At 36.7% G+C, this 14698-nt stretch overlaps 1 protein-coding gene across 2 annotated transcripts in view; it reads right to left on the minus strand.

Annotated features, from left to right (window-relative positions):
- GABRR3 (gamma-aminobutyric acid type A receptor subunit rho3) overlaps window positions 1-12622 on the minus strand; it is a 46189-nt gene extending 33567 nt beyond the window's left edge. For both annotated transcript variants that reach the window (XM_069472479.1, XM_069472478.1), the window contains exons 1-2: window positions 12274-12622; window positions 3178-3290 (exon numbers count right to left, since the gene is read on the minus strand). In XM_069472479.1, the coding sequence (XP_069328580.1) occupies window positions 3178-3290; window positions 12274-12398 (238 nt within the window). In that variant the 5' untranslated portion in view covers window positions 12399-12622. The remainder of the gene's footprint in view (window positions 1-3177; window positions 3291-12273) is intronic.
- Window positions 12623-14698: the final 2076 nt, after the last annotated feature.

The raw sequence follows: 14698 nt of genomic DNA on the forward strand, positions 1-14698 counted from the left end.
AGGGCAGCTTTTTGAATTGGTGTTGAAAAGAGCGCATCATGTGAAACTTGCAACGGCTGCTTCGGAGATGCCAGTTTCAAGCTATTCCCGTGTGACTGCCGCCCCCTAGTGGCTTAAAGAAACCATCGCCAGGCAAGAGTCCCATTACAGGGGAATTTGTAGGGGATTTTACGAACTTTTTATAGAATCGTAGAGACCAAAGCACAAAGTATCTGGGTGGTAGCTGTAGAGTATATTATCCAAGTTTTGGCAAATTTGGTTAGGGGAAGAAATGGTCTATTGGCAGTGGTAGGTAGTGGCTGAAGCATCGTTAGGAGAATTGCCATAGGATGATATCTCTGAGAAGTAGTGAAGGAAAAAAGATACAGAGTCTCAGAAGCACAAACAAACAAAAAACAAAAAACCTTATGTTCTAAACTATCAGAACTTCTAATGTCTTAAATTAGGATTCTATAAATGTGAAGAGTGCTTTGGAATGCAAAAAATTAAACTCACCAAGATTTAATCTGATGCTGGTAATCCAACGTGGTGGTTCTCAAAATGTGATTCTCGGACCAGTGGCATCAGCATCACCAGGAATTTATTAGAAATGCAAATCATTGCCCCACCCCACCCCCAATCTACTGAATCAGCGGGCTCTGGGGTGAGGCCCAATGATCTGTGCCTTCAGAACCCATCAGGTGATTCTGACACTTGCTAAAGTTTGAGTCCCTGATTTAATGAAATCAAGGTCAGACTCTTAGAATTGTAACCCAATGGTTTCCAGGAAGTTAAAAAACAAAAGACAAACACAAAAACCCAATTCTCAACATAATACCTACCCTACGTACTTTTTTGTTTTTTACCGGTTAACAAGTTAGTTCTCTGGTGTCTACCTGTCTATTGTGCTTCCCTTGGTCATAAGCATAGTATGCGAAGAGTATCTCCCCTCCCCATCCTGAATACATCAGGTATTAGTTATTTATCAAAAGGATTGTGAGATAGTGCCAAATCTTCTGAGATGAACGTCCTCATTCCTACAGAAGGCGGTGACTTTAATGAGTTCCCAGTCCCTGAACAATTCAAGACCCTATGGAATGGGCAGAAGTTGGTCACCACAGTGACAGAAATTGCTGGATAAGTGAAGTGCCACTGGGTTCTTTTCCCTCTCCCTTCACACCATGGGATAAATCTGTATCAAGACAGTTCTTTTCTAGATTTCCTCTACCTTTCTGCTCTTAAACTGCTTCTCTGCTCTGAGAAGCACAGCTACCTGCCTTCACTGAAATATACCTCAGGCTGAGATTGGGGGTGGGATAGCAGGTCAGTTGATCTTCTGCAGGAAGGTGCAGCTTTTCCATATCAGTTCAACCACACCACCGGTCCATTCTTAAGGAACTGCAGGCCAGGACTGGTGCATTTTAGCTTTCAGCTTTTGGGGGTTATTCTACCAACAGGTAGTCCTTTGAGAAGAATAAAACAGTCCCAGGAGTTAACAGATCAGAACGTTCACACTAAACTTTTTCTAACAATGAGCATGAAGGTAGCAGAAGCTGGTGTTGACTACAGACAGTTCTAACCAAACTAATATTTCCCTGTTGACAAGTGAGGGCAAGGGTTGCACTGGACCAAAGGCTGAGGCTTAGCCATCTAGCATTCCAAGCAAAATTGTTTCCTATAAGCATTCCTTTTATTCTGCATTCCATTCTGGGTCTGCCCAAACCATGAAACAGGAGGTTTTCTGGTACCAGCTGCTAAAGCAGTGTCCTTCATATCCAGGGCAGTTAAAGGTGTCTTGGACCCTTTCTCCGGGATCGCTGCCCAGCACCTTCCTACAGAGATGACTTTAAAGGAAAAAAGAAAAAAAAAAGGAAAAACGACACACCATTCAAGGAGTCTGGCATTCCTTCTTCCGTCCCTGCTAGGTGCCTGTCATCCATCTTCACTGCCTCCTTTTCCCTGTCATGCTCAACAACTTCCAACTTCTGTCCAGGCACCTGAACAGAGGACTAAAACCTCCACTGCAGGCTGGTTTTAGGTATTGATTTATGTAAGAATCTTGCACAGCATTGCTAATGTAAATTTCAGTTTTTTTCTCTAGACAAACAATTACCAAAATATGCAACTTTTTTTTGGTGGGAAGAGAGATTGTCCTGTGATTTCTACCCATTCCCTGAGGCCTGTGGAAATAAACCTTTATGTATTTAAAGTTATACAGAAAATAGAATAAAGTTAATACCAAACTAAAAAAAAAAAAAGCTGAACCTGTTTTACTGCCAGAGGATCCTGTTTCTCTCCCTCATCTTCACATATGTAGGATTCTGCAAAAGTTATCAGTTCAGAAACCGTGGGAGTGGGGACTTTTGGGTCAATGAAAGAAGAGTCAGGATGAATTTAGTAGTAAGCCGGAGTACAATTCAATGAGTTGACTTCACCACACCTTGCGTATTGCTGGAGCCCTCGGTACCCCTGTATGCATGTTAAACAATCTGAGGGGAAGAAAAGCTGTTCCAAGCATGCACTTCTAATATGGACTTCTTCCCTCCTCCTTGTCTGCCATTGCAGCTTGGTTCCACCAATAACTGCTTTCATGGTCTAGGGTAAATCTCTTAACCTAAACCCAGTTGCCACACTGCAGTATTCAATATCATAATAGTAGCTATTTCATAGGGTCAGTGTGAGGGTGGGATAAGATAGTACATTAAAGGCCTTAGCACAGTGCTTGGTACTCCAACATTTTGATCAATTTTAATTGCTATAAGTGATAAAAGTTATTAAAAACTCAACTCAGGAAAGTTGGTTCATAGGGAGCTATGGTATGTGACATACTAGTTCTTCCATGAAAGCCCAGTATTTCAGCTCATAAGAATATTTAACAAGATTTTATGAATAACATGTAATCCAACTTATAGATTTTAGTTAAAACAGTAAGTTGGTGTATAGGCAGGATATATCCATTCACTATTTATTGAACACATACTATTTACAATAGTGTGCATAGTAGAAAAATGAGCTTTTTGGGCAATTTAAAATAGATAAATTATCAATTGTTCTCATTCAATAGAAGATAATTATAAAAGTTTTTTTTTTTTAACTGATTATCTTTACTTGTGTTTTGGTCTCAGTTGCTTCATATTTTCACCTCAATTTTGACAGTGCAATGGGTTTTGACATGAGCTTTGTAAAGATAATACTCACCTCCAAATCCAGGTCTCATAGCAAAATCGTGGTCCTCTATTTGGAGAAGTTGCTTATATTTGAGGGGCCATACTTTGGTACTGTCATCTTTCCTCCTTCTAGTTTCTTGTTTGCTGTTCCCACAAAGGGAAAAAAATACTTTTGAGATACATATGCTTCTGGATATTTTGATTTAGGTTAGCCATCTGTGCTCAACATAGCATGTTCTGAAATACATACATAAAAGCTCATTTTCTCAGTTCGTATTAAGCCAAAGATCTGTCAACATTTGCTCTTTATTATATAAGTGTGGAGCAGATAAAGTAAACCAAATTTTGGAGCACCTTAAATGACAAACTGAGTTTGGATTTAATATATGAACTGGCACTATTTCTCACAGTACAGTTTTTTAGACCTAGAATATCCCCATTACCTGGGTGGAGGTGATCAAAATTCAGATTTATAGACCTCGGTCCCAGATTGACTAAACCAGCCACCAAGGAACAGGGCCTAGGAATCTAAATTTAAACAAGCTACCTAAGTGACTGTTGGGGTCACTGAAGTTGAACAATCTCTGCACTAAATGAAGAAGTGAAAACAGTACAAGATTGTACACTGATTAAAATAGTGTTTTACAAAGACAAAATGAGCAGAAAACAGGTGCTGGCTGAGAGTGGAGGCAGAATCCCTGTCGGAGGTTCTAGAACCTGAGGCATGGCAATGTTTGAACCTGATGCCAGGTCAAATTGTGAAGTAGGTGACAGAGCCTGTCTTTACCTACAGTTCTCTAGGGCAAAGGCAAAGCAGGGAGTGGCTTCTCTACCGTTGGTGTGTTGATGTGGGAATAAAGCCCTGTCTCTCCCTGGGTTTGAGAACTTGGGCAAGTCGCTGGACCTCCCTGACACCTACTTCCCAGCGACCTTGCACATGTGGAGGGAAAATGTCTGTGAGAGCAAAGCGCCTTTGTGAGTGACACGCACCTGTCTTCTCCTGCTGGAGATCTTGCTCAGCTCCTCTTTCCAGAAAAATGTGCCTGTCGTCATCACTGTCATCATGGTCAGCAGCAGCAATAACACAAGATCCTGAGGGCTCTGCTAAGTGAATACTCATCATTCTGAATACCTGATGTGCTTTTGCATTAATAAATATCTTCTCCAGGAAATGCATGTGAATTTTAACATAACACTGGGAGATGCAATTTCTCAACTCAATAAAGTGACTTTTATGGGGAGAATTTCAGATCCCAAAGCAGGTGGTAGAAGAAATACGTTCAGGTTTATGGGCACCTGAGATCAACCAGTGTGGTCTCTCAACAGCGCAGTTTTTGGCTGAAACCCTCAGAGGTTTACAGATTTATTTTTGCCATTGACAGAAATGGGGAAGTTGAGAGAAGAAATCTGTTTTGGGTAGAAGGCAATGAGTTTGGTTTTAAATATGTTAAGCCATTATATCCTGTGAACATTCGAACACCTAGAACCTACTTCCTCCAAGGGGCTCGAATTAACTGGAAAACTTCTTCCATGGAGCTAGAATGAACTATTGATTAAAAATAATAGCAGATAGCTTTTATTAAATGCCTACTACATTCAAGGAACCATGCCAGATGTTTGTAAATACTATCTTTTTTGGTATGCATTCAAATGATGGTTTGCTGGGCCCCATGCCCACAGTTTCTCATTCAATAGATTCAGGGTATAAGAATTTACGTTTATTATAATTCCCCAGGAGAATCACTGGCCTAGAAAATAGTACACATTTAATAAAAGCTAGCTACTTGTTATTATTTTAAGACAAATGGAAATGTAACTTTGGGTGAAAACTTATGAAAATTTGTGAACCCCTTTGGTAATGATATTTGTTTAATACAACTGAATGGCATGTCACTAACTTATCTTTTCAGAAGCATTCCTCTCCATGAGATTGGAAAGGATAAATCTTAATTAAGACTCCCAAGAACACTGAACACAGAGCCTGCTATGAAATGCTCTCTTGGCAGTACATGAAAGCACATACACCAGTTCTTACTTGAAGGTTCTTCAGATACACAATGATATTCCATATTCATCTATTTTTGCCTTTTTTGCACCTCATCTGTCTCCTCTGCCAAATTTGTTGCTTATATACTCTCTAAAAGAATTTTGAAAATCTATGTACTCCCTCACACATATTTAAATAGACATCTACAACTTTTTCATCATAAATTTTAAAATAACTTAAATATTGATGATTTAAAATAAAATATTCTGCCTTTAAATGTGTCCAATGAATCTAAATACCCATATTATACATTTAAAAATATATGAACAAGCTCTTCTTTAAAAATGAGAAATTTTATTTTATTCTTTTGTTTTTAAAACTTGTGTTTGGATTTTATTTCTTCTGTAGAATTTTATCACTCCATATATCTTTGCAAGAAAGATAGGTAGACATTAAAATTAACTTTTTTATTGTCTATGACTGTTAAAATGGAGTAAACATATTTCATAAATGTTGATACTCTTAAAAATTAAGAATAAAATTTCTTAATGAAGTGATGGTATATTTCCCCAATTTTTCCATGTATCAGTAAGTAGATATTACTCATTGCTAGAATGAAACAGGATTTTGCATAAATTCCATTCCTATTTTTTATTTTTATAGCTGAAAATGTTGAAAAACTGTTCATCTTTATGTAAGTACATAGAACCGGAAGAAATTTTGTTTCAGTATTGTTTTAGCAAGGTAACAGTTATTTAAATTCCTTCTTATTCTTCAAAATTCATGTTGTGTGATCTATCATCAACAATTATTTTTCATGACATATAGCCTGACAAATTAATAAGGTTCCTCCCTCAGTTTTGTTGAAAGCAAAAAATAGGAATTTACCCAATTTGGGAAAGGATGTGTGATTTAGATGAGAGCCATCTACTACCTCAACAATAATACTTATAGTGGTCTCTTTGTACCCAGAAAATTTTTTGCACACTGAGGCCATGCACATAGTAGGATTCAGAAGAGACAGAGGGTTACCTTTATTTTGCCACATGGGACGAAGCAATCATTAAAGGGAGACTGCAGGTGAGTTTTGAGGTGGATCAATTCAGGAAACCGGTCAACAAGGAAGTTAAAGATCCAGAAATTGACCCTCAGATAGCTTGCATGTACCCGTAGGGGTACATTATACCCCAGGAGTATAGATGCCCTGGTTTGAAGGTCCCTGGTTTGAAGGTCCCTGGTTTATAAAATAATTTTTAAAAGGCATACATAGAAAGATTACTGAAATGAAGACTGAAATAAAACAAAGGAGACAGAAGCAAATATACTTAATGAAGGAGTTACTATGTGAGAGAGCATCAGATGTATATGTATCGTTTTAAACCACTTTGTGTCTTTTGCCCTCATCCCTATTCTAGAAAAAATGATTTCATTTTTACTAGTTACTGAGAAAAAGCTTTTGGATGACTTCTAAGGAGAAGATCTTCCAGAATTCTGAGTCCTGATGATCCTGATGGGATCAAGCAAAGAAACTTTAACTCATGGAAGAGTCTTTCATCAGCGTTCTTAATCTTTGTTTTTTTTCCCCCCACAAAGTATTATAAGTATTATTGTTTGAGAAACAGTAGGGATAAGTCTTGGTAATAGTCAGGGTTTTTCTCCTTGAGTTAGGGCCTTTTCATTCCTGGATCGTACAGAGGAAACCTGTCTATGCTCCTCCCTGTCCTCAGTGTCAGAAACTACTATAATTTTGTGACTAAGAAAGGGAGTGTCCAGGAGGAAGAAAAGGCTGGATTTTGAGTGGTTTCTAAGGGGTCCTACGAGGGTCTTTGAGGAGGACATAGTAGACAAAGAATTAAAAAGTGCCAGAGCTGGTTGAGGAAACAGAAATATACCTGACTTATTCTGATGCATAGTAGTTTTATAAGTGGGACGACAAAAACTCTTTTTAATTGAGTCACAAACACTCAATTGGCCGCTTTACAAAACTGCTTTCCGGAGGGCTTGGAGGTCTATATATCTGATTAGTTAAGTAGGATCAGAACTTGAAAACAACTAGGCCTGACATGAAAAGACTATTTACCCAAGGGAGGATATAATTGGCAAGCATGTTTTAAAATATTTCATTGAAAGGGTTAACAGTGAGATACCGATTCAAACCATAACTACCATTTATACCTACTAAATGAGAAAAAGACAAAAAATAATGTTAGTGCTCCACACTAATAAGGATTTGATGAAGTGGGAGCATTTATACTTTTCAGGTGGGAGTATAAATATTGGTAAAACCTTTTAGAAATTCATCTTGGGAACTATAAAGATATTTCATATGCTTTGACTCAGTAATTCAATTCCAGGAAAATTACAATTCTTATTGGTAAAGGAAAAAAATTACACGAGTGAAAATATTTATTGCCGTTATCTGTAACAGCATGAAGTTGAAAATGAATGTTCAAAAACAAAGGAGGTAATTCTTGTTCATCAATTCATATTAATTATATAGCGTGATTAAAAATACCATTATAATGCCTATGAAGGAATATGGGAAATGCTTAAGATTATGAAATAGTTTCTATGCTATGATTTTAAACATGAAAAAAAATCACATAGGTGATTACAGGTGAACTTGGAAAAGAGCATATTTGAGATTCTTGGTATTTTTTCCATGTTTTCCATTATTGCTACAATGTTATTTCTGTAATAAATGTTTTATACATTATCTAGAATAAATTGGACTTGCCATCTGGGAATCTTTTCTAAATAAGGATCTGGTGGTCACAGTTCTCCACCTATCACTCCTTTCTCCTTTTCATTCTAGACACATGCCCTCTTGTTAACATGGGACAGTTGATAATAAGATAAAGCTTTACTATGAACTGTCGCAAATAATGCAGGTAAAATCTTAAAAAGCTTTTTGTAGGCTCATTATTTTTCTTTAGAAAAATACAAAATGAATAAAACATGTTTGATGAGGCTACATAGAAGTGAATCTAAGGAATAAAGTAAAGCAGTGGAGAAATTAGTTGATCCAATTTTTCATTACTAAGAAAACCTTCAGGATTCTGATCCAATGCATATTTCTGGGTCCTGATGCTTTTGAGATGTCTTAGAGAGGACAGAGTGCATTAGATGGAGAAAATCTTGTGGCTTTGATTGAATTGCTGCTCACTCCTGAACTCTGAGGATCCACACCTGACTCTAGTCAACAGCCTGTCTATTGTAAAGGAGAGATCTAAGCAGATGGAAATTTCTGTGGAAGGGCCAGCCAGGCAGAGGTCCCACCTGGGTCTCTGTCAGATCATGAGCTTGATGATGAGGCCTTGGTGTCCTCATTTGTGAAATGAGGAAATTGGATCAGATTAGGAGCAGACATTTTTGGATAGCCCACATGGTGTATTAAATTGGAAAATTTCATAAGAAAATCTGGATTTCCTGCTTCTTTTGGAAAAAAAAATCAGAAAATCGGGCAACAGTAGGCTCACGTTCTCTTGTAACAAGAGGAGGCTGGACCTGACCAGCCATTCTCCCTCAGAAGAGCAGATATCCATCCTGTAGTTGGAGTCTCTGTTACTCTGTCTTGCTTGCAGTAGCATTGAATTTACAATCTCTAAGACCCTCCTGGCTTTTACATTAGGTTCAGGGTAGTGTTTAACAAGCGGATCTCCAGGAAAAAAAAAAGCCCTGATTTGTAATGTTTGCTTATTTCCATGGTGTAAATACTCCCACATGGCTGATTTCAAGCTACTGACATGCATGAGACATGTGTAGCCCGTAGTATAGTATGGTATGGTGTAGCAGAGCAGAGGGGAGTGGAGCGGAGGTATATTATAGTACACTGCAGTGTTTCTACCATACAGATACAACAGGCCTAAATAATCTTAAGGGTGATGGGTGACAGGAAGATGTAGTAAAATAACTAGGAAGTGGTGTTTTAAGTGTTTATTACGTTTGTTTTTAAAATAATTTATTTAATTATAGGTTTATATAATTAAATTTTTAATAATGTTTATTTTTATTAAATAACAGCCAGCTCATAAATTTCCTGAAAATTTAAGGATTGGCTCTTGCAAGCAAGTTTGAGCAGACTTCAGTCCTTCTGCTGATTATTCTTAAGGCCAGAGTCAGTATGTTGCCTACAGCATCCTTAGCTCCCAATCCAGCACTTGCATGTAAAGGTCACTCAGTACAGTGATTGAATGAATGAACATATATTCAGTGAGTCTATATGCTTAATCCTCTTTGCATTACCAAGGAAACAAATTTCTTCCCTAAGTAAAAGAGGGACATTTTCACTTGCCATAATTTACTTTATTCACATCCTTCTCCACTGTGTTTTTAAAAAACAAAGGGAATCTTTAAATAAAAGATTTTTGTTCCTATCTCTCCACATCCACACCAACATTTATTGTTTTGGGACTTTTTGATAGCAGCACAATTCACACACAATTGCAAAGATGTGGAAACAACCCAAGTGCCCATCCATCCATGAGTGGATTAATAAAATGTGGTATATGTATACTGTGGAGTACTACTCAGTCACAAAAAACAATGGTGATCTAGCACCTCTTGTATTATCCCGGATAGAGCTGGAGCCCATTCTACCAAGTGAAATATCACAGGAATGGAAAAACAAGCACCATATGTACTCACCATTAAATTGGTATTAACTGATCAACACTTAAGTGCACATACAGTAATAACACTTATCGGGTGTCAGGCAGCTGGAAGCGGGACGAGGGGATGGGTATATTAACACCTAATGGGTGCAGTGTGCACCGTCTGGGGGATGGACATACTTGAAGCTCTGACTTGGGTAGGGCAAAGGCAATATATGTAACCTAAACATTTGTACCCCTGTAATATGCTGAAATAAAAAAAAATTAAAAATAAATAAATATATACATAAAAGATTTTTAAAAACTTTGGATTTTAAAAAAGAGAACCTTTGGATAAAAAAATGAGGTTATATTCTGAATGAAAACAATTAATAGCAAAGCATTTAAAGGCCTGATTGTATGACGACTGGCCCAAAATAATGCATATAAATATGAAGTAGTGTATATAAATATATTTCATAATTTTCAAAGAAAGACCATGTCTTCCTTTCATGTTTATTCATTCTCTTATATTATGAAAGAGTAGATTATTAATTAGTTTATTACTTATTTATTGACCGATAATCAGGTTGGTGTGGGGCAAAGAATCTCACAGTATTTATTCACATTTCAAGATATGAAGCTTCCTGGGCTCCTTACTCTAGAAACTGCCTTGTAGAGTAATTTCTGTATTTTTGTCAAATGCCTTAAAATCTGCATGAGAGAGTGCTTGAGTGACAGCTCAGAAATTGGCCGGCTGGATTACTCTATTCACTCAGGAAAAATACCTGAGTTTCATTCTAAGTGGCTACTTCTGAACCAGTGTGATTGTTTACTCAATCTCCAGTGCCCTAGAGGATTTTTCTTTGGAGAACAAAAGAGCAGATGTATATTTTAATGAATCCTATTCTAGCTTGTGATTTAAAGGGGCACATCACTCAGGACATAGAGAAGTAAAAACAAACACGTTTGGTCCCATGTAGCGGAAATTCTGTGGTTCCCTATGGAGGAAATCTATCATACTTTGAGTAGTCTCTAAAATTCTTCTCTTCCTTTCGATAGGATCTAAAAATGAGGCATTTAACGTAAGAAAAAAATCCCTAGACCACAACAAAGAATTGGTTTTCTCCCCTTGTCTCTTAAATGACACCTAAAAAATATATATGGTAAATTTTTCTGCAGCAATTCTGCCACCGAAAGTGAGCCGGTGTGATGGATTAGCTCCTGCAACAGTCTCTCTTCTCATCTAAACATCCACCAAACACACTGGACAAACCTCCTACTGTTTGTACGGTAGATGAAATTTTAAGCAGTATCCATCTAAAATTAGATAAAATATACTACATGAATGTTACAATCTGAAAATAATATATAGTCTGATGGTATAACCCCACATTTCCCAAATATTTCCTTGCCTAAGTGCTTTGAAGAAGACTCAGAAAGTTGTGAAACTGGACTAGAGTTCGTATCATCTCAGGTCTGGGGTCTGGGAGCAGAAGCAAGGAAGAAAAGTGTGGGGGATATCCTTGATTTTTAATCGCAGAGCAGGAATTAGAAAGACAATAACCCCTCAACTCTCACCACCTCTTTTGTTTTTGGTTATTAAACCTGAGACTTCAGAAATTATTTATTAAAATTTTATGTTCTCTTTCCTGATCTTGTGGTGAATGCTTAATACATATTCAAGATGTGAGGACAATTTGGCTGCAACATCTATCACCCCACTGACAGCCAGGGTTGACTGGATATTAGTTATCTTCACCTCTCAATTTCTGCTTCCTGGTCTTTTTGGAAATCTTGGGCTTGGTAAAAAGAGAAGATTTTCTCAAAGACATTCTTTGTTTATTAAAGCCATATGGATAGAAGAGTGACCAATCATTCTAATTTGTCTGGAGCTGAAGGGATTCCTGGCATTTTTAGTACTAAAACCTATTTAAAGTCTCAGGCAAAGTGGTATAAACAAGTCACTCTAATAGATCACTGTTTCCCTTACTAGCACGTCCAAACATGCTCTTGATTATTGACAGGAAGATAATAATGATAATGTGTTGATATTTAGGATATTTGAAATGCATATAAACTATTTTTGAAAGACAAATGGCTTTAATGCCTGTGGGTATTGTGTCATCAATATATGAAACTGTATACCCCACAAATACTTGGCAGTAAGAGAAGTTGGTGCTTAAACTAATTTCTACTCAAAAAAAATTTTTTGAAGGAACATTAAAGTGTTTATTAGTAATCAATGTATTACTTATTGAAGAAATATATTCCTTGAAAGAGGATTCCTACATGAACCTCTTTAACTATTTTCTCTAAAAATAAGCATAAATAAAGATACAAGTGCCACCATAGTTCCAAGATTCCAATCTTTCAGATGCCAGCCAGAGGTGATTTATTATGATGAGTTAATACTATCTCTAGAGACAGACATGGCCACAAAGATGTGCTACGATTAAAGACATGCTTCTAGGTTTGCAATAGGTCTGAAGCAGCTGGTAAGAAAACCTGAGCAATAATTCCATGAACCATAGTATGAGCATCTTACCTGTTTTGTTTCATTGAAGAGAAGCACCACTGCGGTGTCTCCTTGATGTCAGCAGCAGCAAAAGCATTTGGCATCAGTATGATCAAGATGTATGCAAAGAAGACCAAGTGGAAGGCCAGGATCATCTCTTCCAACAGAAAGGAATGTAGGTGGATTATCACGATCTCTTCATGTGTCTTTTAAAAAATAAATAATGTTCCCGGTAAAAGGTTTTAAGGAAAAAGGAGAGACATTGCCTTCAGTTCTGTCTTCTTCTTCTCTCTCTTTTTTTTTTTTTACTAGATTAAATAGATTCACATCGCTTACAGGAAAATATCTGTCGTTGGAAATTTAAGAAAATCAAAGCAGATTTAAAAATTTTTCAGTTTACATCTGTTAGTCCCTTTTTCCAGGAAAGGTTTTTAGTGTGTGATGCTTGATCCATACTCAATAAACTCTCAGCTGCAGTTCTAGGAAAACAAAGATGTGAGGTTAGGCATTAATCCCCTTAATCCAATGCAATATCATTTAAATATATTGAATGACTCCACAAAATAATATGCTTAATGAGAAAAAGATGATTAACTTAATCTTAGTTATATACTTGAAGACCTTTTCCTTTATCCCACGGTTCTTTTTAATGCAGAAAGGAATCTTTTCTTCCCCAAATGCATACAGGCTGCCTTAGCACAAACACATATTCAAATAATTATTTTTGTCAGGTAAATAGTCATATTTTAAGATGATGGCTTATCCCATTAATAACAAAAGTGGTTTAATTTAAGGTTTAATATGGTAAGCATAAATTATGAACACACAGTCTCCTAAAGGTACTTTGCATACATGGAGTAGAAATATTTCCTGGAGATACTCCCTCTCTGTCTGCAAAGTGCATGAATAGACATGTCTGTGAAATTAAATTTCTTCAGCTAGAATATCAAAAGGTGAGCAATACAACAACTGACCTGTCTACTAGGACTTAGGAAGAATGCCATTTTCTTCCCCAAAATATAGTTTTGTGAAGGAAATTCTTAAATTTTCTCAAAATGATTTGTGTCCTTGACACCTTGTATCCAGTGTTATTGCTTTATCAGGTTAATTTATTTTGACTTGGGTTATGTCTTCTCTTAGCCCATGCATTAAAACCTCTTCTTAACATTTCTTAGGCATGCCTTTCCTCTTTAAAATATATATTTAATATAAAATATTACAAATATACAGAGTACTGTAATAAATCTTCCCTTCTCTTCTTATCTTTGATTTAGTATTTATAATTATATGCAGTTGCACTATTATTATATATGTATGTATCCATAAATAATGTACAAACATTTTGCATGTTTTTAAAACTTTATATAAATGGTATCATATTATACTTGTACTTCTGACCGCTTGATATTTTCCCCCGATTTACTTGCAGCCTTCTCCATGTCAAGAAATAGCAATACTGTCCTTTTTTGACTCCTCTCTTTCTCTTACACTCCATATCCAATGCAACTTAAAAATGGATCCAGGAACTGAGTGCCTCTCACCATTGCCTCAGCTACTACCCTGGTCTTAGTCATCCTCATCTCTCGCTTGGGTTACTGCAACAGTGCCCTCACTGGTCTCCCTGCTTCTTCCCTTGCTCTGTCTCAGTCGATTTTCAACACAGCAACCAGTGATCCCTTAAAATGTCAGAACAAGTTACTCCTCTATTCAAAACTCTGCAATGACTTGTCAGTTTTCTCAATTAAAAAAGTCTCTACAATGGCTAGGAAGGCCTCACATAATTGATAACTTCTTCCTCCTCCTGGCCTCTCTGACATTTTATGCTACTAATCTGCACCCCCAACCCCAGCAACTCATTCTCTTCCACGCACGCCCGCCTCTGCAGTTCTTCAGACATACCAAACATGCTCCCACCTCAGGGCCAGTGCAATGGTTGTCAACCTTGCCTGACATACTATCCATCCAGATATCTACATGACTAACTCCCTCAACAAATTTAAATCTTTGTTCAAATGTCATTTATTCAATGAAGCATATAGTGACCACTCTTTTTAAAAATGCAATATGCTTTATTTCCTCCAACAACCTTATACAATCTACTTTATACTTCATTTAGCATGTTTTATATAATTTACATATTATGTTTATTGTTCATAATCTATCTAATCCTGCTAGAATATAAACTCTACAAGAGAGTGATCTTTGTCTGTTTTCTTCCCTGGGATATTCCAACCACTTGTATGTTTGGCATATAATTGGTGTTAATAAATATGTATTAAATGATGAATGAATATTAATATATTAAAGGCTTTAGTAAAAAAGCCTGCTTAGTTCTGTTTTGATGAATTTTGTTTCTCAAACTTATTTGACCTCAGATCCAGGACAGTCATTTCGTGAAATTCTGATTTATATATAAATCCATGCTTTACACATCTTCCTTACCAAAATTCTATGT

The sequence above is a fragment of the Eulemur rufifrons genome, chromosome 7, assembly GCF_041146395.1.
Source record: "Eulemur rufifrons isolate Redbay chromosome 7, OSU_ERuf_1, whole genome shotgun sequence".
NCBI classification, from domain to species: domain Eukaryota; kingdom Metazoa; phylum Chordata; class Mammalia; order Primates; family Lemuridae; genus Eulemur; species Eulemur rufifrons.